Here is a 27,145-nt window from a genome sequence, read left to right as displayed (position 1 = left end):
AAAACTATTTAGGACTGTGGATCTGTAGACTAATGCGCAGGTAAGAGATTTGGTACAGCAGATTGAAGTAAAATAATTGAAGCTACTAGATTTATAACCTCGTTTCTTGACAAAATATTACAATATTTTTTAATAAAAAAGAATGTAATGTTTAACCTTATACTTAGGGGAGTAGATAATCAACAGTAGATACGTATTTGAAAACTGATAAGTAAATGCTCATTTGTTTGGCTATTAAAAATTCTATGTGTGATTTAGAAAATTATTCTAAATTCAGGGTAAGCAGTGATTTTAGTTTGAAACCGATCTATTATTTACCATTTAATGTATACTAGTGCAAAGCTTTTGGCTTCAGAAGATTACTTAATACACATTTCTGAAAGGACAAACAGCCAGAACTTGAAGATCCCCAAACAATATAGTATGTATGATTAGGAAAATATATGATACATTAGATAAATCTCTACACAAATTAGAGTGAATGTTTGACTATAAATTTGGAGAGACTTTTAAATGATATGAAACAAACTAATATAACGGGTTGCAGATTAACTGATTTCAACAGAAGTAATTCCAGAATGTTAGTTCATTTATACAGTGTTTCACAATATCGGCATTTAAAAAGAGTGTAAAGAATTAATTGAATGTTTGGTTAGATCATATAAGCTATGAAAACCGTAAAACAAAAGAAGCTTCAAGTACACTGAAAACAGTAGTTAAATGGACTTTCCCTGTCCACAGCACTTTGGAATAGCCTGTTGACTTACTTAAAGCAATACCTAAATAAATATTGTTAATCAAGTTTATAGAAGGCACCGGAAAAAATTGGAGTGTACATAAGGCTCATCTTTGGTGTAATATGTGCGCTTAATATGATAAGGGTAAATATGGCATTGAATTAAACAGAAATATGGCCAGGGTACAAAATAATGATTTTCTAAGCTAATATCTTCCAATTCTCAGATTCAAGATAAAATATTTTGCATAATATTTTATTTAGCTCACCAGGCACACCCGTCTGCTGTGTGACTTTGTCTCATCTTTGGATTAAACTAAAAATGATTGTAATTCTGCTGATTTCTCTGCCAATGGTGTTGTACAGTGGTAAGTGGCCATGTATTTTTACAATTATTTGGCATTTATGCCTAAATACTACTTTAAGTTTGTGCATTTGGCAACAAACCTCCAGAAGCAAGCCTTCTACCCCTCCAAACCTACTTGTTTAACACCCAAATGTGCTTTAATAAGTGTCACTATAGGGTAGTTATAAAAAATGTTTCTCTCGGGCCTTGTAGTAAAGTAAGAAAGTTGACTTAAAATATAAATAAAATTGGAGATTTCTACTGGCATTCGGTCACAATTTTAATTTTTTAAAGTAAAAAAAAATATTCTCACCAATTATATATACAGAGATTTTAGTCATTAAATAAATGCATATTATCTACATTCTCCAAAGTATTCAGTGGGTCCTGAAATACAATTGATGTTCTGATAAGGCTCCTCCTTTAAATTTTACTTTAAATATTTTTTTTTCCTTCATATAAATCTAGTTTTTTATTTTCATTCAGAGAATACGCTTCCAACTGAGCCAGTAACAGGGATAAGCAAACAAGGTGATTTCTGCAATTCCTGCACCACGTAGGAGTGTCACTAAGGGAAACAGTGTGCAGGCGAAGAGAAGGTCTAACACCATTTTTGGTTGCTCTGGGGGGCTATTTCTGAAGTGAAAAGAAAGCTTGGCAACTTGGTATACACAAAATTCTATGTTGACTTACTACAACTTCAGCAGTTGCCTCTCGTCGAAGACATTGCATGGTTTAGAAGTCTGCAGAAAAGCGGTCTAACAGAAAACACGTGGGAAAATATATTTATGAAGCTGAATGTGGATAAAGATCAGTAAGAATACCAATATTTTCCAATTGCAGTGGTAGAAAATGCAGAAATACCTACACCATTTATTCAGAAAAAAAAAAAAAGGGTATTTGGTCCCCAAATGTAAAGGGGACTATATATTGATAACGCCTATTGCAGAGACCCTCAGAAATTTTTATGACAGCATATGAAAGGGATTTTCTGCTAAAGCCTCAAAAGGTTATGCCAGTTTTTAGATTCTTGCCCCCCATCTTCTAAGAAACCCAATTTAAGCACGAAGATTTGAAAAGCTGCCCTAGTGCGTTTTTGGGTTTGGAGAGGATTATTGACTTTTATTTATGTGGGATTCATTCTGCTGATCTCCACTTTGAGACTGAAGCAAGTATCTGTGCATGAACCAGCAGCCTGGGAAGAAGCTAATGTAATTTAACTTGGATAAATTAAATAGGTCTGGTTTGCTGCACCCTGACTTTCCCAAAAACAATCAAGTTTTCAGCTCCTCAAAGACTAGAAGAACAACGCTGCATCCATGACTTATATTATGATATTTTAATTAGCCATGATTATAAAAACAACTGAAAGTATACTGATCTTTTGTATAGGATTTGTTCAGATAACACTTCTGAGAAGCACTGTCCTCCAAGTAGCAACAGGCTAACGACGGAGGAAGTTTTGTGGATAAGGCATCCACAGTAAGGCTGGGAAGCCTACTAGCTGATGCATCATACAAGTCTCTGTAGGACACGAGTCAAGTCATTAGCAAGTTTTACGGAAAGTCAAGAGAGGCTGATCTCCCAGGGCTGTTCTGAGGTTTAAAGGACTGATTTTTGCAGTCCAATCTTTCACTGGCAAGAGAGCGAATGCAATAGGAAACGTTAGCTCCAAAAGACATGATAGCAGAAGGGAAGGAGAGAGAGAGGGAAAATGATTCATCTAGAAAGTATTTTCTAATCATCCCTCGCCCCACAATTAAAATAAAATTAAGCAATCGTGTTAACAAACATTGGTTCATTGATCCTGACTCACTGACACTTAGAAATATTGTTCTTAGCAATAAAATGATTAGAAGTGCCAAAGGGGTCCTGAGCAGCTGATCCTGTGGTATAAATTTTTCTTCAAGGGAGCTTCAGATATTTGTGTGTTAATTGGGTGTGTTAAAATTAAGTCTGCTGAGAAGAATTAAGTGCAAATGAAGGATGCTGGAACAATTCTATCATCTCTTCAGCAGCCCCATAATGTGGCTTTATCATTTGTATTCTCTTTCAGCTTCGGTTTCAAGAATGCAGACCAGAGTTTTTAAAATGTCTTATGTGCACACTCTCATTTTGAGTCAATGGGATTTCCATTTTTTTCCAAAATGTTGCTGAAAGCACTAAATGATCAATGACTCAACAGATACAGAGTTTGAGCTGTGCTGGTCTGTGATATTTCAACACCTGGCTATAGATACCATTGACAGAGCATGGTTTGGGGAAAGGACGTTGGTCATTGCAGGGGAAATACAGGCTTTGAGCCAGAGAATAAGGGACAGCTTTTCTAAAGCATAGTCTAGCGTATGTATGAATATATAGCATTAAATGCTATTTGTTTTGCCAGGCACATAATTATTTCGCTTGAATCTGAATTTCTTGTGGCTGTCAAGCTTTCAATATACTTGTTCTAATTCTGCAAAAGGGCCAGCCTTTACAGGGAGGCCTCTTCTGTTTTGTGAAAAGCAGGCTGTTCCACACAGAGCTGTTGCAACGAAGGTCTTTCCTTTCTGACGGATTGTTGTTCACCCAAAAGCTTTTCCTTGGAGCTAACGCTTGCAGAGAACCAATAACATAGGAGGAAGTGCCTCTTCCTACCCTCCTTCATCCACTTCCACATCTTGCCGCCAGACTTGAGAAATTAATTGCTGGAGGTGTATTGACCTTTACCAGGAACCTCTTGTTTACTCCACAGAAGTTACAATAAACTCCTAGATCCCTAGAAGTTCCTTATGTACAATCTAAAAAGATCTTTTTTTTTTCCTGGTTCTTTGTTAAGCATTCAGTTAAGCCTTATATTAAAAACAAACAAACAAACAAACAAAACTACTCTACTTCCCTGTCTTACACTTCTACTTATTGCAGGAATATACAACAGATTAGCAAGATAACTGCCAAATCCTTCCCAGCATTTTAGTAATGGGTTTCTATGTCTCTCTTTCATGGGAAAAGTGAACAGCATTCCTAATGTCAGTTATTCTGAGAGATAAGCTACACCATGAGCTTAAAATTACTTTTTTTCTTTGATCTTTAGATCCTTGATCCACTAAATGACCTTTTTATTCTCTGCAATAAAATGTCTGGTGCAAACAAATCCAAAGCAAAACATTATCTCTTACTATCGTGCAGCAGTTAAGAACAGGGGGAAAAATGTTGGAAGTGAGAGACCAACTACTAGATTTCATCCTAATTCAGGACATGGCAAATAGGAAAAATAAGTGTGGTAAATCTACTGCAGCAGCTTCAAAAGGAAAAAAAAATGTTAATTTGAGAAAGAAATAGTGATAGGAAGAGAGCGTAGGCAATAAGGACTCAGAGAAATCAATCTGAGAGGCTTCAGCTCTTGGTGACAATGACTGTCTTTCCTAAGACTGCATATCCTATAGCACAGTATAATTTTGCCTGTGAAGATTGTAGCTCTAACCCGCTATCTAAGTGAACAGCAAATCTGAAAAAAATTAAACACATTCATCCAGACAGTAAATCCTTATATATCCTGGTGAAACAGTAAAGTAAAACATAAAGTAAGAAATATGATATTTATCTAATACAAAAGATATCTCACTATCAAACTGCGGCTGGAGGTCACTCCGACAGCAAGCAGTTGCAGAGATTTTGTGTCAGGGTTTTAACTTCAAATGAGTGAAAACTGCAGTGTTGCAGAATAGAAGCATTTGGGACAACGTAAGCCTTGGACAAATAAAGCAATTTTATACAGTAGTAAGTAATCCCAGTAAGCACTATTGTTCACTAGAGCACACGAATGTGAGCATTAGCATATCCTCCCTAGTAATAGCACAGTTTAGCAGATGATTGATTTTCAAGCTGAAGCCAAGGTGACTTAACAGCACTCTTCTGGGCTTTCCTGGGTGGGGAGGAGCTAAGCAACTGTTGTTTTTTTCTTTGTCAAATCAGCTTGTTAGTGTAAGAAAGTATTGAAAATACATGCAGTTTACGTGCAATAATGAAGTATATGATCGTTTTTTTCCATTTTACAAAACCTTTTCTTCTCAAATCTGTTTGCAGAGGTAGGTGGCCAAGAATTGGAGCCCCCAGCGTTTCTGCCAGAGCTTCTTAACACACCTGAAAGACTCTTAAGTAAGAATGATTTAAGCTTTACTTTCTACAATATTGCAGGCCATGAAAGGATGGCAGTGCACTACTGTATTATGAAACATGACATGTTTCTTCCCAGCTTTGCTAATAATCTGGCTCCATTATGTTGTAACAAATGTTAAGAAGCAACCTCAGTCCTTGATTCATTTCTTACTTGCACCTGACTTCGGTGGCCTCAGTCGGCCACAATATGACTAAGGGACATCAGCATGGGAGAACCAGGGCCCCTGAATCATTAGTGAAAGTCTACTAAGCCAAACATATCCCTTGTTTTACCTAGGGCAGGCTTTTTGCATTGCAGTGGAGAATCACTCATACTCCAGAAGCAAGAGTGCCAAACCGCAGGAAAGTGTGTAGTTACTATATGCTAGCTAGTAACAGCATCTCAATTTTTTATAACAACAGAAGCAAAACGGGGACAGATGAGGGGACAGTTCTTGTTACTTACTTTTCTTAAGAGAGGCATTTTATTCTTCTTTTCATTTAGACAATGCCACATTCTTCAACGGAGTCTTTCAAAATGTGGGAAGTGTTGCATTATTTTTTGGTAAGTATGTGTTCCAGTTGTATTTGAGCACTGAATAGAAATGCTGTGGAGTTTACTTTTATATATATTGAAAAGGAAGGGGGATTTGGGGGGCTGTAGATTTCCCCAGAGACTATTATAATACTAAATACTGTTGAGTGTCCAGTCATTGCTCAGAGCTCCTGTGTGGTCTTGTTCAGGCCGTGCTCTCATGCTAATGTGGGAGCACTCAAGCTGCCTCCATGTCACCCACGTCTGTCTCACCTCTGTTCACCATGCCTTTACGACTGTCCTCCTTTCAGACTGCCTGGGTTCTCATTTCACTTGGTTGCAGTCCATCTTCACCAACTTCCCTGCCCTGCTCAATTTTGTGAACAAAATGAAGTGTATTACTGGGTTTTGTCCCAGGGATTTTGAAGACTATGGTTGTTCTTGCCGGTTTGAGATGGAAGGGCTTCCTGTGGATGAAGCAGATGGGTAAGTCCTATTCCATGAAAATTCTTCTCTTGGCCTGGCTGGCTGTTGGTGCCCTCATGCTCTGATGATACGAAGCACAACACACCCTAAAAACTTAAGGACAGTTGTAAGAAAGTAGAATATTAATTAAGAGGATAATTCCCACACCACCCAGGTCTGTTTAATCTAGTCCTCACTTACTTGCAGCCTGAAGCACCTGATATGACCTACAAAAGAATTCCAGCTCTGGTTAGTCAGCCTGTCAAACATTGCCCCTATCTGCTGGTGAGTGCCATCTTTTTCCTGGGTAGCCACTCAGTAACGGCATGCCCTGGAACCAAATGAAGTCAAGGTTCCCATATGACCATGACACTGGGGAGACGTCTACATTTCATGATATGCTAGACGCTTTTGAGGCCATGACTCGAGCATCAGTCATAATCTACAGCACAGGATCATCTGTTTTCTTCTCTTTTCCCGTAACTTAGGGTTTCTCTTTTATTTCCACATTTTTAGATATAGAGAAATACTCCCTTCCTAGAAGTAAAAGCAGAGTCTCACACACCTGCATATAATTCCAGCAGTGCAATCCTGGTGGCACAGCTGGTTTAAACTAGGTATGAATAGTGACCACTAATGCAACAGAATAAATAAACACCGTATTCATTTCTTTGACATCTATTACTCAGAGATCTTGAAACTCTGAACAGATCTTCATGAACAAAACCTCATCATTTGTTTGTGCCATGTCTCATACTTACACCATGTTCCAGTGCCACAATTTGGAGGCCCTCTTAATAACACAAGTGGGAGAATATTAATTTCAGTAGCCTTACAGCTTTGCCAAATTGCTGGTTTTGGGAGCTGTGTAATAGCATGTCACCACCAGCAGTGAAAGCATACAGTGGATTTTACTGAAAATGTAGGCATCTAGGAAGATTTAAGTGTCCACAGAATCATGTTATAGCTATGTACCACTTCAAGTAGCAGCTAGAAGATCAAGTGTCTACGAATCTCGCCCTGAATATCTGCATACATGCCAAGGACATAAGACATCGGAGCATCTAGGCACAGAGAAGCAAAAGGAAGAACAACATAGTTCAATGGCTCTTCCAAATACTTAGCATCCAAAATTTAATATGATCACCTTTATCTTTAGTGAATGGAGGAGAACTGCTACTCCAGTCCCTGGTCGGACTAGCAAGAAAAAAATGTACTATTGGACCAGACAAACCAAAAGGCCTTTCACTTGTACCAACAGGAAGTGGGAAAAGAAATATGAAGAGGACAAAGATCCATCCACAGCTGAGCTGAGACAGAGGTTTTTCCAAAAGTGCCCTGTAATAATTCCCTGTGTGGAGGCAGCAATGGCTTAGAAAGGCTGAATGGCTACAGATGGGTGTAAATTAATCCATCCAGTTTCCAGCATGGGATAGCTGGGAAAATGCAGATTTAACTCTGCTACACGGCTAAGAAAGCCATGAAAGGTTTTCTGAACTAACATGGTGACATTCTGAAATGAGAGCTTGAATCATTTCAATGCGTTGACACCTGAAGAGCAGAGCACCCGGGCTTTCTCTTCGTTTAACCTCATTTTAATGCACAGTGGCATAAATACAGCAACAGCAGAACAATCTATCAGCAGTTTTGTCCTGAGAAAAATCCACAGAGTCACTTTGTCTTTTCAGAGGTTAGCAGTCCCTCGGTTAGATTTCCTTAGCAGCAAGGCAATCCTGCTGCAGTTTGCAATGAGTGTAGTTTGCCACAATGAATTGTTTTGCCACTGACAGAGAGATGCCCTTGGTTAAATAGACTCTCCAAACAGGTGGCTAATACATATCTTTCTGAGAGACAGTTCACACAGTGTTGCAATTTTTTTTGCCTAGTTTGCTCCTTAGAAACTGGTTTTATGAACTTCAGACTTTGGCACTGCCATGTCTGCAGAAGTTCCCCAAAAATGGGCTGAACTTCTCATTGTATGCCTTTAAGGCATTAGGGATATTTGTACCCATAAGATCACCTTTATCCCACGTAACAGAGTTGCTAATCGACATATCTAAGTTAGGAGACTAGTCTACCTCCATAGTCCACGGGGAAAGAGAAACATGTCCAGACAACAATTCGCACTTTAGAATCCCCTGCTTGCAAAGGGCATGTAAGTAAATTATCCGATTAAGTGTAGCCCTGCTGATGTTACTGTAATGATCTAAAGATATATGAACTGCAGGTATTTTGTTTTAGAGTAATTATGCAGTTAGAGAAGCTTCCAGATGCTTAAGCCTCATTAAATACCAGGCACAGAGTGGAGTGGCTGCTCTAACATTTCCTCAGAGATGTTTCATTACAAGCGTGTTCCTGCTGGAGCTTATAAACTGATCTCCACAGCCTGCTCTCTAAAACAAGGCTCAGTAGAGTTTGTGGCACTGAGGAAGCATCAGACACTCTCTGCTGGATGGTATTATTCTCAGATTTGATACATTACTGCAGTTTCATTAGGCCAGGTTACAGCAGAGAGCAAAAAGGCTAACAGGTAGCAGAGGCACCGGACTCCAAGACACTAGGTTCTGAAAGTTCATGAGAATAAGGGGTTACTCTCCGCCTCAGCTTCTTTTGATGCTTCCTGGGTTTAGCAAACAAGAAAAAAACAAAACAAACAAACAAATAAAGCACAAAAAACCCACCCTGTCCTTCAAATGAACCCGCAACAGTAAAGCCAGCCATCAGCTGCCCATATCCTGTCAGGAAAGACCAGTGGGCTGAGCACTTCCATGCAGTTAAACCTACTACTGACTTGTTCCCCAGCCTGCTGGCACATAGCTGTTCGCGAGCTGCTGGTAACCCGAGCAAACCTTATCACTGATGTCTTTCACTAAGTCCAAAGTTTGATCATGCTTAGACATAGCTGGCTTTGCTGGTTGTGCAGAGAAGTTTAACATTTGCTGGGCTAGGAAGCGTAGCCTTCTGATGGGAGCCTGGAATGGGGAGGTGTGCCTGCTCTGATCAGTGCAAAAGCACATTTGTACTCCAGCAGGTACTATGGACATGCAGGACTGTGGGTAATATGTAACAACATCTGCACTGAATATTTAACAAAATCATCACATGAGCTAAATTAAAGTCAACACCTTGCGTTGTGTATTATAAGTCAACTCTTCCTGGCAGCAGGTGCTTTTTTGGGGTGCTAACATTATCTTTGCAGTTGACATGGACAAGGCCAATGGTAATTTTAGAGCAGACCCAAGTTCCGAGTCCCTCTCATCGAAATGAGACCATTTCAATCTAAATATAACAGCAAGCTCCGGCTTAATTTATTTAACAATTTTGTATGGGGTAAATGATGACTGAATGTCTTACTAGCATTTCATTTATAGCTGATGTCAGGTCAGTGCACACAGATGTTGCTATAATATAGAAGTAGTTGTCTTGCCTGTGAAAACCAGCTGCAGAGAAGAGAAGACTGATGAAGAGCCTTTTCGTTTATTTGCATTTTCATTGCTATTCACAGCTAACATGGCCTTGCAGGCATTTGGGTTTTTCGTGACAGCAAGAGTGTAAGGAAAACACAAGGTTTCTAACTGCCTTTACAGTTTAGTGGTAGAACAAAGCTGGTTTACTCTGCTGTGAGAAACAGGTTTCAGAGCCCCTTCCCTAAATGATGCATTTTAATTGATTGCTGCATAGTAGAGAAAGCACAAGAAACAGACTAACAATGCACATATCTGTGTACATCATAATGAGACACGGTGATTCACAAGACATTGCAGAGAAATTGATACAAGACTGCCAAGTCCTGGGTAGTTCTCCAAATCTGCAGTGATAGAAATTGTGCCAGATCCAAGCTGTGGGACAGGGAGCTAACACCGTTGTGGGCAGATATTCAGGCACTCGCAGTAGATTTCTCATTTAAACTGCCTGCAGAGCCTTCGTAAAAATTCAGATCTCCACAACAGGAGAGAAATTTAAGTGTGGTCTCCCGTAGTCTGCAGGTCACTCCAACCACTGAACTAGTCGTTAAATGCAAGAAGCCCACTTCCTGAAGACCTGCCTCACGAGAGAGGTCTTATGTATTTAGCTCTGGGAAAGGATATATAGCTGTGATTCACCCATCTCCTGAAGACCGAGAGATAAAAGCCCTCTGGGCCTCCTTTTGATATGTCCTGCCGGCTTTCTGGGATTTCTGGATCCCATTTTGTAGTGCTTGCTCTCCCTCAGCATCACGCAGAGAACCCAAGTGCCTCACTTAGGCATTAGGACCTACTTTGTGGGGCTCATCTTCTGTGCTTTGCGCCCATTGCCTCACTGAGCAGCCAGCTGCAGCACAGAGACAGAAGGAGCTGAGTTTTACATCCAGCTGTACTTAGCCTGCTAGTTTGAATCTGTGGAAAACAGTATATGGTCTTTGTTTTGTCTAGGGACGACAGTGAGGACCCCTTTTTCTCCTTTGGCATCCTTTGCATTCTTATATAGGAATGACAGCCAGAATAGAGCAGTACAAGCTTGAACCGAAAGGAAACTAGCGTGCCTGAACTTTGTGTCATTTCATTCTTTAAGCTGCTGTTTCCAGCACCGCAAATGCTATGAGGAAGCAATGGAGATGGAGTGTATATGGGATCCATCAAAGATTTCTACAGATGTCAGCTGCCCTACTGAAAAGCTGATCTGTGGTAAGATGAATCTGTAGCAATAGCATAATACGGGAGCCTTGGGACGACTGAGAAGTTCATTTTGGTATATCTACCAAAACCATATAAAATAAAGCAGAAATCACCTCCATATGTGCATTCTTGAGCAAGTAAGTGTTTTGCTGAGGTGTGCATGCACCTGGAATTGGAATACATGGAGGCACCAAAACCCTATTGAACATGTAAACAGGAGTTCAATAGCTAGAAAGTTGCCAGTGTTCTGCTCTTACAGGCAGCCTTTTGCTGAGGTTTCCCTGAGTGAGCAGTGTTTACTTTGCAGGACTATTGAGCATTGCTTAGGACATCTCCATAGATCAGGAATGCAGATGATGATAGGCAGTGACCTGAAAAACAGCACCCCCTTTTCAAACTACAGGAACTGACTTTTATATACTTTGAGGCATCCAATTCTTTGTTCATAGGGTCATATGCATGCCTGAGATACAACAGTGAATTTTTTAAAGCCTAAAGAACCCTTATGATCACCTAGTTCAACCTTTGCAATAAAACTGTGCATCTGCTTCTTGCATAAACTTTGCTTGAGCTAGAATATCCTGTTTAGAGAGACAGATAACTTGATTCATTGTTTTTGAGTGACGGAGTGCTTACTAAATCTCTACGTAAGGCACAGCAAGGTGGCCTACCACTGCTAAAACACTGCTTGCACTGCTGCTCTAATTTGTGGATCAGTATTTTTCCTGGAATAACTTTACCCTCAAATGTCTGGTTTTTATGTCATTAAGATTACAAACCACAATTTTACATCCTCAGCCCCAAAAATAAGTAGGCAATTTTAATTCATGCTGGCATGGCTGGTAAGATGCTAAAAGCCCTGCATGGCTATAGTATGACCTTTGCATGACCCTCCATGCCCAGCATCACTAATGCTGGAGCTGCAGCCAGAAGGCATTCAGAAATGAAAGAACAAGCAGACAATTGCCAGTGAGGGCAGAGAGACAGCGATGTTATAACAGGCGGTACTCCATGCAATAGTGGTACAGTCTTGGTATGTGTGGATTGGGGCTTTTAAATGCCTCATCTCTTTTAATATCATTTTTCACTGAGTAAAAAGTGCTAACTTTCAGAAAAGAATATATGCTAGAACGTGATTTAATGATACCAGGATAGAGGAGCAGTAAGTGACAGAATCCCCAAAACAGCAGGCACACAACCTGCTTAAGTAATAATCATCTGGTTAAATCTTGATTTCTTGTTTCAAATGAAAACTATTTTTCCTTTTTAGGCCATTCTATAAAGATCCAAGTGCATTTAAACATGAATAGTATTTTTCTAATTCTTTCCATTCTTAGTAATGGGAACCCTTAATACTTTTCATACTTAATAATGCTGAAAATGCAAACATGGATATTAGCTCTGGAAAGAAAATGTGTTTTCAAGCTCTGAAAGGTAAAAGGTTTTGATATGGGAAAAGAGTATGTCCCGGGAAACTGTTTTGTAGACTTAACTAAGGAGCAAAGCACATCTTACATGAAAGTCTTGTCTTGTGGATTGTAACTTCTTCAGATTAGGACGAATGTTTTTATGAAGTCTGTGAAACATCAGACTCAGTATCAACAGGCTTAAGTTTTACCTGGAAAAATTAAATGCAGTAAAGTACTGCTCTATAGTGTTCATTAGTCTATAGAACAAAACAGGTATGAACACAGGTATGAACTACTGTTCCAGCAGTCAATTGCCAGGCTGTGCCAGCTTACACTGAACAGTGTTTTAAAAATAAACAACGTGGGGCTATAAAACTTGAATGTATTTAACCTCCCTGCCTGAAGAAAGACAGTATAAATAGTTATGCACTAATGAATATAGACATAAACCTTACAGGGAGCAAAAGTAGAGCGCGGAAGAAGATATTTCAATAGCACCTTGTTTGAATTTTTGTTTTATTTCCAGAGTACGGGGATCCCTGTGAACAGCTCCTCTGCAACTGCGACAAAGATGCTATTGAATGTTTTCTGAATGCGCACATTAACTCTTCCTTGAATGGCCTGGATGTCTCCTTTTGTCCATCTCTGGTTACAGGTAAGAATAAGGATCTGACCTACTGCTCTCTCCTTCATTTTTTCCTCTGGTATCAAATTGGAGTCGAAGGGAACGAAGCACTAGCATGATGGTTTCCTATGCGAAATCTGGCAGTCTGTTCTAGTCTCCATTTCACGTGTCCTTTCCATTTACTGCTACTCAAATGAATAGTGAGAGAGAAGAAGAATGTAGAATAATTGACATAATGGAGCAAGTCCAGGAGAGGTTACCAAGAGGGTTAGGAGGCTGGACAACATGATGTAAGAAGAGAAAGCTCCGGGGAGACGTTATTGCTGTCTTCAACTACTTAGCAGAGGCATAAAGAGAAGATGGAGCCAGGTTCTTCTTGGAGTTACAGTGCAAGCGGATATGAAAAGAAGCAACAGACCCAAGTTGCAACAGGGAAATTCCAACTAGATATTAGGATTTTTTTTTTTTTTTTAAAGGTGGTCAAATCTGGGAAAAGGCCCCAGAGACATGGTGAAATATCTGTCTTTCTTAGGGAGAGTCAAAACACGACTGGAGAAGGTCTGGAGCAGCCTGCTCTAAGTTAGTCCTCTGCTGAGCAGCGAGCTGGCACAGAGGACCTCTGGAGGTCCCTTCTGACCTGAATTATTGGATTCTAGTTAGGATGATTACTGACCTCCTAAGCTAGCAGGAATCCCAACTGACAATATTGCGAGCTTAAGTATGTCCTTCAATCATGCAAAAAGTAACTAGAAGGGCAAAAATAGACTCAACTTTGCTCTGTTTCTTGGTTTCCATCTTGGAAGAAAAGGTTCCCCTGTAAAGATGAAGGGGATATTTATCTCCATTTTCATATACTGATCTGTCCTCTGTAGCTGAAATTACAGCCTTATGAGTATGAACACGTCCTGAAGGAACAGGGTTGGATTAAAAACTTTAGGATTTAACAAACATAAGGATTGTAATCAGAGCACTACAGGGGGAGGATATTCAAACTCCCAAGCTGAGAAAGACATGAAAAAGCAATGTTAATTCCAAGTCCCTCAGATCATATCAACAATCCTCAGTGTCAAGGCCAGATATTCACAAACGGACCTCTGGATGTGTGCATCCCCTCACAAACAAGTCAAAGGAAAAGCAAACGCCACAAGAAATTTTGCATCAATTCCAGAAATTTTTTTCTTGTAAGTCAGCATTCTTCCACAGGGATCAGATGTCTCTAATATAAAGTATGATAGTTGCAACACAGTACAAAAAAAGAGCAAATTGTTAGGTGTTAACAAGAAAATCATGCTGCTTTTACCATTGCTGGTAAACAGAGGTTCAATTTTATCTCACTGAATACCTCTACTAATTTTAGGCTCCTGATTATATTTCTTATTTGAATAAAACCCTTCGAAGGAAACATTTTTATTTAGTGCCATTATCTTTGTGTGTAGCTGTTCTGTCCATTTCAGGCTGTGAAAAAATACAATTCTATCTGACAATTTATAGGAAAGTGATTTTAGCAGATTCTTCATTACAGAGAAAATTTGAATCAAACGTCAACATTTGCTTTAACCTTTGCTTTAATGGGACTAAATGGGAATAAATTCAGTAACCCCTTATTTGTTGTAATATTCCGATTAAATGGTCACAGTCTCCCCTTCTCACACGTTAGTCTATGAGAGAGCTTTCTCCTTTTCAGAAACAACTAGCATGAAAGAGCTGACAACACTTCACATGGAGGGTATGTCCTTATCTCTGCAATTCTTTGACTGGAGTGTATTAAATCAAGATCAATTTATACTCTGAAAAAAGTATCATGAGCATTTTGGAAGCTATGAATTCCTTTCTAAGAAGCAAGATGATTTTTAGCAAGACATTACAATATGAAAGGAAGAGAAAAAAGCCTAATAAGCCAAAGCAGCATTTTTATGACTCAAGCTTTTACACGGGTGCTCTTGAAAATTTCAGCCAAATCATTCATTTTTCAGAGAAGGAATTCAGAAAAGAACCCTGACTCCCATTCAGAAATAATAAAAGAGGAAATACACTGAAAGCCTTTTAAAAATCATTTTCAGATGGGTCCTTTTCTATTTATATGGCCATTTAAGGCCCTGCTTCAGCAATATCCTTATCAAAGTGCCTAGGTTTAAATATTTAAGTAGTATTAATCTTATCCTTATATCTTTACAATAGGCCACATATTTAAGTAACAGCTGAAATGGGAGTTTAAAGAATGATCATTGTTGATCAGTTTCTCTTGTTTAGACTGGAAGCTCTTTGTGATAGAGACTAAGGGATTTTTATTATGCTGCACATCACTGAGTAGAATTTAGTATTTGCAATCAATAAATACTAGTGGAGTAGTACCATATTGTTAATCTAATTATTGGTAACTACAGTAATATTTACTAAATTTATATCATATAATAACTGTAACACTATAGAGAACAAAATAGTTAAAATGTTAAGAAATAAGTTCCTTTTGATGATTCTAGCCATGTTACACTAACCTCCTATCTAATGAACATTGTAAGCCATGACTCTTTGGAACAAGAATGCTTTTATTTTTGCAGAAATCCTTCACCGTGGGACTGACAAAACACAGCCTGCAACTGCATCCATGGAAGGTTTGCAACTTCACAGTACAGAAAGCACTGTTGTTAGCTCCCAGCAGCTGACATAATAATAAAATAGAGGAAATAAGCTCTTTATTTTCTTTCAGCCCTTCTAAAAGGATACATAGAAAAGTAGATATAACATTTTGATGATCCAATTCAAGCCCTAACCACCAGGTGCAATTTTTCAATGGGCGTGTCTTGTATTTAGCCGGTGTTTGTAGTAATTTTCCCAAGGGCTGAGACTGACAATTCCATGACAAAATCTATTTTCATCAAAACATATACATATATTTTTTGCTTTTTTCCAGGAAACACAGGTTGTTTGGCAGAGGCGTGCTGTGTCGGTGCCAACCACTGCGCCTCAGAGTCAATTATGTACTCATTGTCTTTAAAGAGACATTTAATTATGCAAGCTCTGGCAGCATCATGAGGAAAGACTGAGCATGATTTGTTGCCTCCTAGCCAACAGTTTGATGGTTCATTTACTTGCTGTGTAGACATCCAGGTTTAAGTCTCTTCCCTGCTCTGGATCGGTTGCATCCCAATTCCTAAATCACTAGATCTAGTCGTTCTTGGGCAGTCCTCACTTCTTCCGTCAAAATCAATCGATAATAGTTTAATTCTACTTACAAATTGGTATTTTCAAAATATCATTGTTCTGCTCTGTTCTCTTCCTATCTGCATTATGTGCAGCACAAATTAAAAGGCCCTGGAGAAAAGCCATTTGAAACCTGGATGGTTCTACCAGGGCATACCTAGTAAGGGTGGGCTAAGTCATAAAGCCCTTGCTTCGATGCTAGGCCAACTAGCAAAATCATCTTGGGAATCTACAGCTGGTTTTAATCAGTAATTCGGTAATGATTTGACTTACAGCTAATCATTTCGTTGTGCGTTAGGGACAAAAGTATTCCACTAGAGTAGGAGTCCAGCCTTGGACAGTCCATGGCCTGCATTAGCAGACGTACCCTGTAGTGTGGCCCCTATAGCAAGCAAAGCCATCCTGTGTCACGTACGGAGACTCTATATCTGCCACCTACACAAGCAATGTATACTGGACTGCTGTGACCAAAGCCACTGCTCACCTTAGAAAAACTCAGAAGTAGTTTTATGGGAGCGGTAAGAGAGGGAACATTGTACCTTTGAAAAACTTGACACCAAGGTTTTAAGCCACAGTGTGTTCCTCTGCCTCGGACACTGGTAAGCTTGAGGGACAAAAGGCAGAAGCGTTAGCTCTCTCTTTTGTTAAACCTGCACCATGTTGGACTTGCGCTATTACTGGTCACACGATGCCTTTTTCCCTTGAAAAGCTAATGACAAAGGCCATGGTGCTTGCCTTACTTTCTTACCGCTGCAATTTGCTCTGCTGTGATATGGTGGCTCTGGCTGTGCTGCAGCGCAGTCCCGCAGTGGGGAAAGCAAACTTCCTTGTCCGCTGCTTCTCCCAAACCCAGCATGGCTTGGTAATGGCCTGGCCTCCACTTGCCAGTTCCTAGTCTTGAACAGTGGCCTCAGTTTGGAAGGAGGAAGGGTCAGAAATGGAGGGTCAGTCAGAATCAGTGCCCTAAGTGAGAATCTGGAATAATGAAAAATCATATTGAATTTTACTTATTTATTTTTTTAAATAAGGAACAGTGGTTTAGACTTTAATAGGTCTTCTGATTGTAAAGCTACTTGAGACACGCACAATGACACCTACCTGAAAACCCTTTATGCTGAGTGTGAGTGCTGACCTGATTCTTCATACATGTCCTGTATATTTCAGATAATAAGTTTTTTACCAGATATGTGTTGCTGTTTGCTTTTTTCATCTCACAACACCACCAGTCTGGGTTCACGGTATTCTAGGTGCTGCCCAGGAGATTGGTAATACAAAATTGAGAACTCCTGAGGCAGTAAGTGAGAACACCTGTATTTGCACATCTGTGGCAATCTTTTGCTTTCCCCAGAACAATTACTCATGCACTCCAAGCAGGCATAATTCATCACACGGCTCAAAATATGGTCAAAGGATAAAAACCTGTATTAGGAATTTTGGAAAGATGAAATCGTATCACAGATAACATATGTAGTCAGATTTTTGAAGGAAATATTTGGAAATAAGTTGTCTCCCCATTTAAACCCATAGGAGCTTCACCATTGACTGTAGTGGAAACTGTATTAAGCCAAAGTTAGGCACTATTCAATAACCCATCCAAAGGCAAACATCTTCTTTTCTCACATCACAACATCCTAACAACACATAAAAAGATGAAGAGATAAGTTTGAGGATTATTTGATTTCTATATTCATAATTAATCAAAATGAAAATCAGTTTATCAAAAAAAGAAATTAAATAGAGGTTAGGAGGTTAGGGAAGGATTTGGGTTTGTAGCTATCCATCTGCACTTGACTTTCAATGGATCCAAAGACAAGGTGTTCATGAGTAATGTGGTATTCATTCTGTGTGCAATAGTGAGATTTTAGACCTAATTCTCATTAGTGTATTTGTCTGTCAAACGGATTTAGTATTGCATTCAATCATATTTGTGCTTCTTCTTTGTTAGTGTAGAATACGTTATTTGAACACAGCAATGAGATGTTTTACGGGTGACACTTTTTCTACAACTTTCAGTACGCTGCAGAGAAAAAGAAGCAGATCTCTGTGCCTGAAATGCTTGGGTCTTTCTCCTTTGCTGCAAAAGCTCTTCTCAGCAATTTGACTTCTCATAAGAGTCTATGCTGGTTACTTGTTTTCTGAATTCACATTTTTTGTCTTCAACAGTGATTTCTTTTGAGCCTAGTGAGATGGTCCTGGGGACTTCCAAAGCAGGAGGTGAGAAAGAGTCTGTGATTACACTTTTCTTGAAAAGTAACAGGCATTTCTGACTCCAGGTGGTGACAGATTTTGATTTATTAAGCTCTGTGGTGTCACAGACAAATATCTCCTGCTCAGGATTTCTAGATAATAAATACCTCTAGTTCTTCTGCACATCCTTGAGCAAACCGCTGTTTCTCTCTCCTAATTACCTTCTTTATAAAATAAGGCTAATAATGATGGTTGATTAAGCTTTATAATAAAAGTCTCTCCAGAAATACATTATAGAAATATATAGCTCATTACTGTGATGCTTCTGCTTTTTGTCCCGTTATCACAAGAGACCACAGAGGTATAGCTCCTGCTCACCCAGTCGCCTTATTAAAAGGCTAATGACTCTCAGCTTTTCTTTTCCTTTGACTGACAAAGCAAGATATGGCCTGAATGTATCATAATTCAAAACCCAAGCATGGTGAGGACAGAGAATCTCCCCAGAGAATCACAGGATAATTTGAGTTAGAAGGGACTGCTAGAGGCCATCAGGTCTACCCCCCTCCTCAGAGCAAGGCTAACTTCAGGGTTAGCTCTGAATCAGAGAGCAGTTACACAAACAACAAAACCAGACCGAGAGGTACTTGTTGTCTTTTATCCCCAGCCACTGGTGCAAGTATTTGTGAAAAACTCTTCACATAAGGTTTTCTATATATAATGGTCCTTTAAAATACATTCATAGTATTTGCAGCTAGAAGAGGTCATTTTGCTTTTGCCTCCTCCTTTACGATATACAATTTCACAGAACTCTTTCCTACTCTAAAGTCTATTTCATGTTTTGCAGTTATTACCACTACAAGCACAGTCACACCAGCAGCTACAGCTAAAAGTAAGTGGATCATCACTCACCAAGTGGTCACGCTGTTTTGGAATTTTTCAGTGGCCCCTTTTTAATTGAAGTATCATTCAGGCAGATTGAAATGCGTTAGAAAATGTCAACACTGAATAGGGAGAGTAGAAAGTATCCATTTTTGACTCCGATCACACCATCTGGATAGCAGCCATGCCCCCACCCCTAATACAGGATCATGGCACTGTGGTAGTAAGCGATGGTCAGATCTCTGCTAATGACCTCTGCTAAGTTCAATGTATCAGAAAATCTATGCATTGCACTGGAGGTCTGCATGACCAATTATATTATCTACATCTAGCAGTAACTGCTTTCATTTTAAGGCATCATTATTAAACAAAGTGGCACCTCGCTGAGCAGTTAACAGCAGTATGTTCCTGTTGATCTCTTTCTACATTCTTTCATATGCTTCCTTGTGTTCTTAGTGGTACTTTCATTCTTTTAATCTATTCTCTTATCTTAAAACATGTTATTTTCAACACAAATTAAAAATAGAACTTCAGAGAAACATATTTAATGAATTTGATATGAATCCAATTAAGAAGTTCAGCCAAGGAATTTAAAGGGGAGGAATGAAAATATGTGGAAACTATACCCTTAGTCACTTTTAGAATGAAATATTTTGTTTATGAAATGCCATATTCTTCATATTGACATTTCTATACAAAAAAAACCCCTTTCATTTGAAAACAGTATTTTCATTTAAAAGTTAGCTTACATAAAAAATTAAAGATTAAAAAAATAGAAAAATATTAAATAATGCCCAAATGCAACAAAAAAATTCCTGGTCAAAGACAAAGTTTGAGATCACCTAAAAATAAACATGAATTTCATTTTGAGTCAAAAGAACCTCCTTAAAATTATGTTTCCATTCAACATCAACCAATTTTCCCCTTGATGTGTCTTTGTTGCCACAACTCCCAAAATACTTCAGTCGCCCAGCTCTGCATCATTCAAATCATGTCCTACCTTCACTAACACTGCTATTAGGTTTGACATCCTCATCTGAATTGACAGATTTCTTTTTTCAGCAATTTACTCAGAAAATGACAGCACACGTGCACTTCTTCTCCCAGTGAGGCTGACCATTCAGCAATGTATCTTATTTTCAGTAGTTCACACAACTCTTTACCTCATTATGCAATACAATAAATAAATAATAAAAAAAAGCTAGCAGTTGCACTGCTCCTATGTGATCGGCATCTTTTTTTCTGCTAAGTAAGAGATGTGAAGAAATGATTAGTGTGGATATTCTTTGCTTTTCCATTCTTTATCTTGAACATTTTTATCTATGGCAAGCAGTTCACACAAATTCTGCCCTTCTGCGCTATTAATATGACCTGCTATCTAAAATGGAAATCTTACTATTTATTGCTTCATGTCTTCTGCTTTTCTCTTTGTGCTTATTTAGAAAAGGATGGATTTACAGAAGCTGCAGTCCCAGTGGAAAAGAGAACCACCTCTCTAACCTCATCCTCAGGAGATATTAACTCAACAAAAGTTAAAACTGTCCCCACTGGGAATATTCCTGCAGGAACATCTGCGAGGATAAAAGAAAAAGGTGAGTAAAAACTGAATTATATCCGTTTTAGTTCTAATTTACAGCACACCCCTAGTCCTGCTCATGGCTACCTGAATATTCAGCATTTCTCACAGATGTGTAGAATAACACTATTTTCTCCCTAAATCTAGATAAATTTCATGGAATACAAGATGTTCAGCACTGAAAACAACAGTTCACTGTCAAACATTGACCAGACTGTTAAAGAACAGTGAATAATTAAATCTCTCACAACCATGAATTAAATAAATGTTAGAACACTGCCACTCACTTTGGTTCAGAACATACACTTTGGACACGCTACTGATGGAAGAGTTCTTTCTACCTTTGCGAGTCTAACCTTTACAAAGCTAATCTATGCATAATGTAATCTACAGGGATAAGCTCCACAAGAGGTGGCCAGAGCACAGCTTATTCTGGAACAGCTCTGGAACTGGCACCGTCTGACAGAGAACCTGAAGAACCTGCAGGAAAAGGTAAATGCAGATTTGTTTTTTCTGTCAAATCTAATGAAAAATTTAGCTACCTCTGTATTAAAAAGTACATGCATAATACAAGTAGATATTATAGATATTCTAAACCAGTTACACACATGCATATGTATTGGTAGTTATAAGAACAACAGGGGATAGTCATCTGCAAAGGCTTATAACAGCTGAACCCCATCCACTGATGTACGTGTAACTGGCTCATTTTGGACTCTAGTCTTCTAACAATAACCATTTCTAGCATTAATCCTTATAAGAACTATTTATGATTAGGTTATAAATAAATCTTTCATATAGTGCACGATCAAAAATGACTTCAGTGAAATTTTCCCCTGGCTTTTGTTTTGAGGCAGTAATTTAACCACATCTTTGAGTTACTTCATTTTACAAGTATCAGAAGCAATAAAAGGAACGTGTCTCAGTGTTTCACTCTGACCTTCTGACCACTGCAGAAGGCTTGCAGCGTCGGTCTCCTCCTCACCATTTCAGATGCTTTTCAGCTCTTGCTGAGAGATCATAGATCCCCAAGAAGTTTTGGACCTGTCACTGCTGCAAATCCACGCTCACAGATTGTCTCACCTATCTTGTTAGGCTTCCCAGTAGAGAGAAATAGTCCTGGAGCTGGAAATAAGGACAGCAGAAACACAGCAGACATGAAGAATCCAGCCTTTTGTCAAAGGCTGATTGGAAAATACCAGCTTTTAGATAATGCATAGCATTGCATGACCTTGGGGCTCTTTACTGGTGAATTGAGACGAGCAAGCAAAGACCCAAGCAGACACATACGCAGAATCTTCTCTCAGCAAAAGTAATCTGAGTCTACCCATGGGAGAGGGCAGGGAGAGTCAGTCAGGAATCGCAGAAGGGAAGACAGGATCACTCATGGGAGCATGGAGGAACCATGGGGGAAAGCAGCCCTCTCTTTCTTTCCCACAACCCAACCATTCAGTCCCCTCCAAGTCCTTTCCCTCACAAAAGCCCAAACAGGTCTCCTCCTGCCATCGTCTTTCCTGATAGAAAATAGACTCTTATCTCAATTCTTAGTGATAAATCTTATAGTAACAGTCCTTCCAGTCTGGGTGAAGCCCCAGCGGCACTAGCATCTGTATGCACAGAGGCTGAGATCTTGCACTTACCATCACGATAGGACCTTCCTGATGTTTGGGATAAAGACATCATAGCTTGAATAAGACTGCAGTTAAGAAGCACGAATGTGATAATCCACAACGCTCTTTTTTGGTTTGTAAGAGAAGGAAACAATCCTCTTCGAAGTGGCGATCCAAAATCCTAACTGTTGACGTTCTTTGTAGAAAGCAACATTACTACTGATTTCTCTGTCACGGTATTTAAGCCTTATTAGCACAAATTTGTAAGCAGATCACAAAGGAATCACATGTTTCTTAGTCCAAGTACACCTTTTATGCTAAGTGTTTATACTTTGCATTTCAAATGAAAAAAAGTTACTATTTCTTCCACCACAACATAGTCAATACTCGATTATCTCTGCGCAAGAACAAGAAATTAGGACTGTTTTCTCATTTAGTCAAGTCGGAATGCACTGAATTCTCACTGTCATCTCATCTAGGTTTGCATATTGTAGGAGAAATATCTTATTTAATTAGGAAAGGATACAGGAGTGCAAAGCACTCTTATTGCAGTCCAATTTCACCTGTATTTTACAACTTCAGAGGGATCTCTTTCTTTATTAAATTACATTTTCTCCCACTTCTACTGTCCGATTCAATAACTTCTAAGAGCTATAGGTTATGGACTAGAGAAATGATTCAGAAATATTAAAATATTTTCTTAAAAAAAATGCTTTGATGGCTCTGGAAATGCTTCTATCACAAGACAACCCCTACTGTTGAAAACGTGATGTGTCAAATAACATTCTTCCCTTCATAGGATGTGAACGACTAACCTTTCTGCAAGAGAGAGGAAATGGGAGAGCGAAGAGGGAGCTGCCTCAGCTAGGAGAAATGCTGTTCTGTTTAACTGAGCGATGCCCACAGGAATTTGAATCTTATGGTTGCTACTGTGGCCAGGAAGGAAGAGGTTATCCTACCGATGTGCTGGACAGGTGTGGGCTCTTCTACAATCTGCCATTAGCTATGGGTATTATGGCAGTGTCTAGGGACAAACCACGAGCAGGGTGCGCTTTTGTTGGGCCTTGTACAGGTAGAAATATTGAAATGTGGCTAAAACATGTTCTATTAATGCACCAGGGTTTTGGAGATGATTTACTAAATAGATTAAAACAAGAAGGGACAATCACAGGAGGTAAGTAGACCACAGGAAAAGCTGAGGATGAGGGTTGCAGTGACACATGGTGAAGGCATGGTTTGGATCGTGATTTATGAACTGAAGAGTTAACATATATCTGTGCCACACTGTCCTTCAGAAGGGAATACACAGCTCGACTGAAATACTACATGAACTGCAGCCCAGAGATTTTCCACTGCTGACAGTGGCTTTTGGTAGGGTACACATACCAGAATAGAGTAAATACAGTGAATTCAATCAAACTAAGGGAATCACCTCTGAGTGTTACATTTACAACTAAAAATCTCTTCCTGAATGGAAGTTCCTAACAGCCGGGGCCAGGTCTCAGTACAATACTTAGTATAGCACACAGAATTTTCCTACACTTCCATGCCTATGCAAGATACACTGCCTTTGTATGATAAAGTAGACTAGACCAAGCCTAATTAAGCCTAATTAAGGCTCTGTCATGATACAATTTTCAGATGTTCAGGTAACAATATTTAAAAGGGTCTTCAAGTTTTCAATAGTGGATTAGATACACAGTTAAAAGTTGTAAATGCATATCTGAAAAACAAACAAACAAACACAAAAAAATATAGTTTTAAGGACAGCATACTGAAGGAATTAGGAAGAAGGCTGTGACAGTAGAAACAGCACTACTGTTTTTTCTTTTTCTTAATGGAATATGGTTTTTTCATAAGCCTAAAGTATCTCAGTTTTAGTGCGCAATGAAATTAAGATAATTGCAAGTACTCTGTGATGCAGGAAGATTTTAGTATTTTACAGCTACGTCTGCTCTTTGCTCTAGGTGTTGTTTCTCTCATCACTGTTGTATGGAACAAATTAAGAAACTTGGATGTCATGCAGAAAGAAGTTCAAGATCTGAGGTTGTATGTTTTGATCACAAGCCAAAATGTAAGTTTAGGTTAGAGGAATTTTCTTATGTTCTGATGAGAAAATAATGAAGTATTGCAGACTGAATACCATTGTGCCTGTGAGCTGCTTGACCTGAGTATGGAGACAGAAAGACTGGGCTTATAAAACGTGTTAGCAATGCTCACTGCAAACCTGAGCACTTTTTATGGTTGAAATAAAGGTTATTACATCATCGTGCTGTGAACAATCTCCTCATCAGGTTGAAAGATATATTCAGATATTTTATGCCTGGAAATACAAGTCAGCTGTACGTGTCCCAATATTCCCAAATGCAACTGAAGCCAGTCAGATCTTCAGCTGCCCGGCACTTCAGTGTCAGGCTTGGATTTAGATGACTAATTGCGAATTTGGAGTCAAAAATTCAAGGCACATTTTAAAATGATAGTCAAAGGCTCATCTATCCATGACAAATAACACATTGACTAATTATAACTGCTTTCAAATACTATTTTTAAAACTTTTTTTTTTAAGGTATTGGCTGGAGCTTATGTGAGAAACTATTATGTGCTTGCGATAAGACAGCAGCTGAATGCATGGCTTCTGCCTTCTTCAATGAAAGCCTTAAGTTTCCACACAGGCAAGTATGCCAAGAAGAAGTCGTCTTATGTCAGAGTGGAGTATATGAACAGCCTTTAAGCAGCACAGAATTAGGCACCAGGATTTCTAGCTCCGAGGAAAGCAGTGAAGAGGAAGATCCATGATGGAGCATACTAAAAAGAACAAACGGAGAGAGACACTGTCCATTTGGAAGTGTAAGAATTCTACAACATGATAACGAACCGTGACCATCTTTTTGAGAAACAGCACGGAGAATTTCATTCAGCCACTGTGTACCTTACTCTGTCTTGTCACTCTACGCTATCCTACATTTTCCAGCAAAAAAGTGATATAATCATAGACTAGGTTATATAACCCCTTACCATAGTTAAGTCTGCACTACAGACCATCTTACTTAGATCAGATACTACCTTAAATAATTATTTGAAAGCGTTAAACATAATTTTATTCAATTTCTAGATAAAAAAATCAGTTCTAATCAAAGACTTAATTTTGTTAACCACTTAGTTGGTTAAAACTGGGTCTTGCTGATAGCGGCTAGGTATCCTGGATTTTTAATTAAATCAATCTGCAACTACTCAAACTCCTTTTGCAGACTTTGTTCCTTTACTGAGCAAAGCAGGGCATATCCAGAAGAAAAGCAAAGGCAATTACATGAAAGTGTGTCCCTTCTTCCCTTCCTGTCTAATCGGAATTTTACAATCTGTGGAATTTGTGTTGATCGATCAAATCATTGCAGTAAAAGATGAACATCTGATAAAAGTCATAGTCTTTGCCTCAAAGTTGTATACTATGCACAATTATCTCCAGTCTTGGGAGATTTCAAGCTCTTTGGGGAATAAATTAAAAGGCTCTACTTCCTGGGATCAACTAAAAATTAACAAATTCTGAAGGATGTACTACAAAGAAGAACACCGTTTGTTTTCTGATGAAGCCAAGTCTTTATACTTTTTCCCAGAAAGCTTTGTCATATTCAACACTCATTAGATTCACCAGTTATTAGATGACAGCAGTATAACAGTTTATATATATAACTTTAAACTTAATAAGGTGTTAACTTAGACTCCTTCGATCAGAAGTATCACCATGAGGAATGAAATTACCAAAGCTAAACAAAAAAAATCCATTAGGGTCAAAATCACTAGCAAGCTTGTTACTTGAATACAAAAGATGTGCACAACGGTACAGATCTTGATATTTCTTTCTCATTAGATTTCAGCTGTATAACACAAAACAGTGCAAATACATAGCTTAAACCCAGGAGTGACCTGCCCAAAGTAGCACATAACACTGTATTCAATGGGATTACTTGTATTTCCATACTCTCTGAACATGTATTTGCAAAATCAAAACCACAGCAACAGGGTACTTCCTTTGTAAGCACAATTAGGTGCAACACTGAAGGCGTGAGTTCCTGATCAAAGGCAATCATATTATTTGAACTTGACTAACCATTCATTTATTTACCTGCCACAACTGACTGTGCGCTCCGTTTGCATCACTCATGAGATGAGGTGAACTTTTTTTTAAAGTTTAGATTGGTGTTTCCCACTTCTTTCTTTCTTCAGTTGAATCTCATCAGTGCTCCTTTTTGTTTTTCTTTTCAGCTGCATGCTTGACCCTACCGCCATCTTTCCCTCCCCAGGAAGCGGTAACAGCATCCCACTCTCACTGGCAACTCCTCTCGTACTGAGCACTAAGCCCAGTAAAGCCCAATCCCCCCACCACATACCCCTAAGTTCAGTAATTTGGGTTCTGTTTGCGACATGACCTTTGATGCACCTCACATACTGGAATGAAAATTGAAAAATCTTAGCCTTACATCCCAGTTGAGGTGCCTTCAGATACTAAATGTGACAGAATGTAGCAGTTCAGGCGCCAGGTAACATAAGATACCCAAATCCTGAGTTGCACAACTCTGGGCCAGCAAACCTACAGCGAGGATGAAACTGAACAGAAATTAACACGCTTGTCAAAGCTTTTGCATATGGTTCTTAAGAAGTTCAACACCAAGTGATATGTCAAGAAATGATGTTTGTGTGATCCTGATCATCCAAAAACAAATGAATAATTCATTTGAATATCAAGGTGTACATGTCTCACTTTGTCTTTTGAACTAGAAAGGTTCTCA

The 27,145-nt window shown here is 38.9% G+C and overlaps 1 protein-coding gene across 1 annotated transcript; it reads left to right on the top strand.

Annotated features, from left to right (window-relative positions):
• Positions 1–32: 32 nt before the first annotated feature.
• Positions 33–25,241, top strand: OC90 (otoconin 90). Its single transcript, XM_068933766.1, is given in 16 exon segments — positions 33–40; positions 1,001–1,104; positions 5,154–5,219; positions 5,725–5,784; positions 6,066–6,240; positions 10,771–10,883; positions 12,810–12,938; positions 14,593–14,634; positions 15,467–15,520; positions 18,273–18,333; positions 18,647–18,693; positions 20,618–20,767; positions 21,145–21,243; positions 23,161–23,335; positions 24,329–24,435; positions 24,928–25,241. Coding segments are annotated over 16 exon segments (1,704 nt in total).
• The last annotated feature ends 1,904 nt before the right edge of the window (positions 25,242–27,145 follow it).

The sequence above is a fragment of the Struthio camelus genome, chromosome 2 (genome assembly GCF_040807025.1).
Source record: "Struthio camelus isolate bStrCam1 chromosome 2, bStrCam1.hap1, whole genome shotgun sequence".
NCBI lineage: Eukaryota > Metazoa > Chordata > Aves > Struthioniformes > Struthionidae > Struthio > Struthio camelus.
Note: the sequence above shows the minus strand (reverse complement) of the source record. Positions and strands in the feature narration are given on the sequence as shown.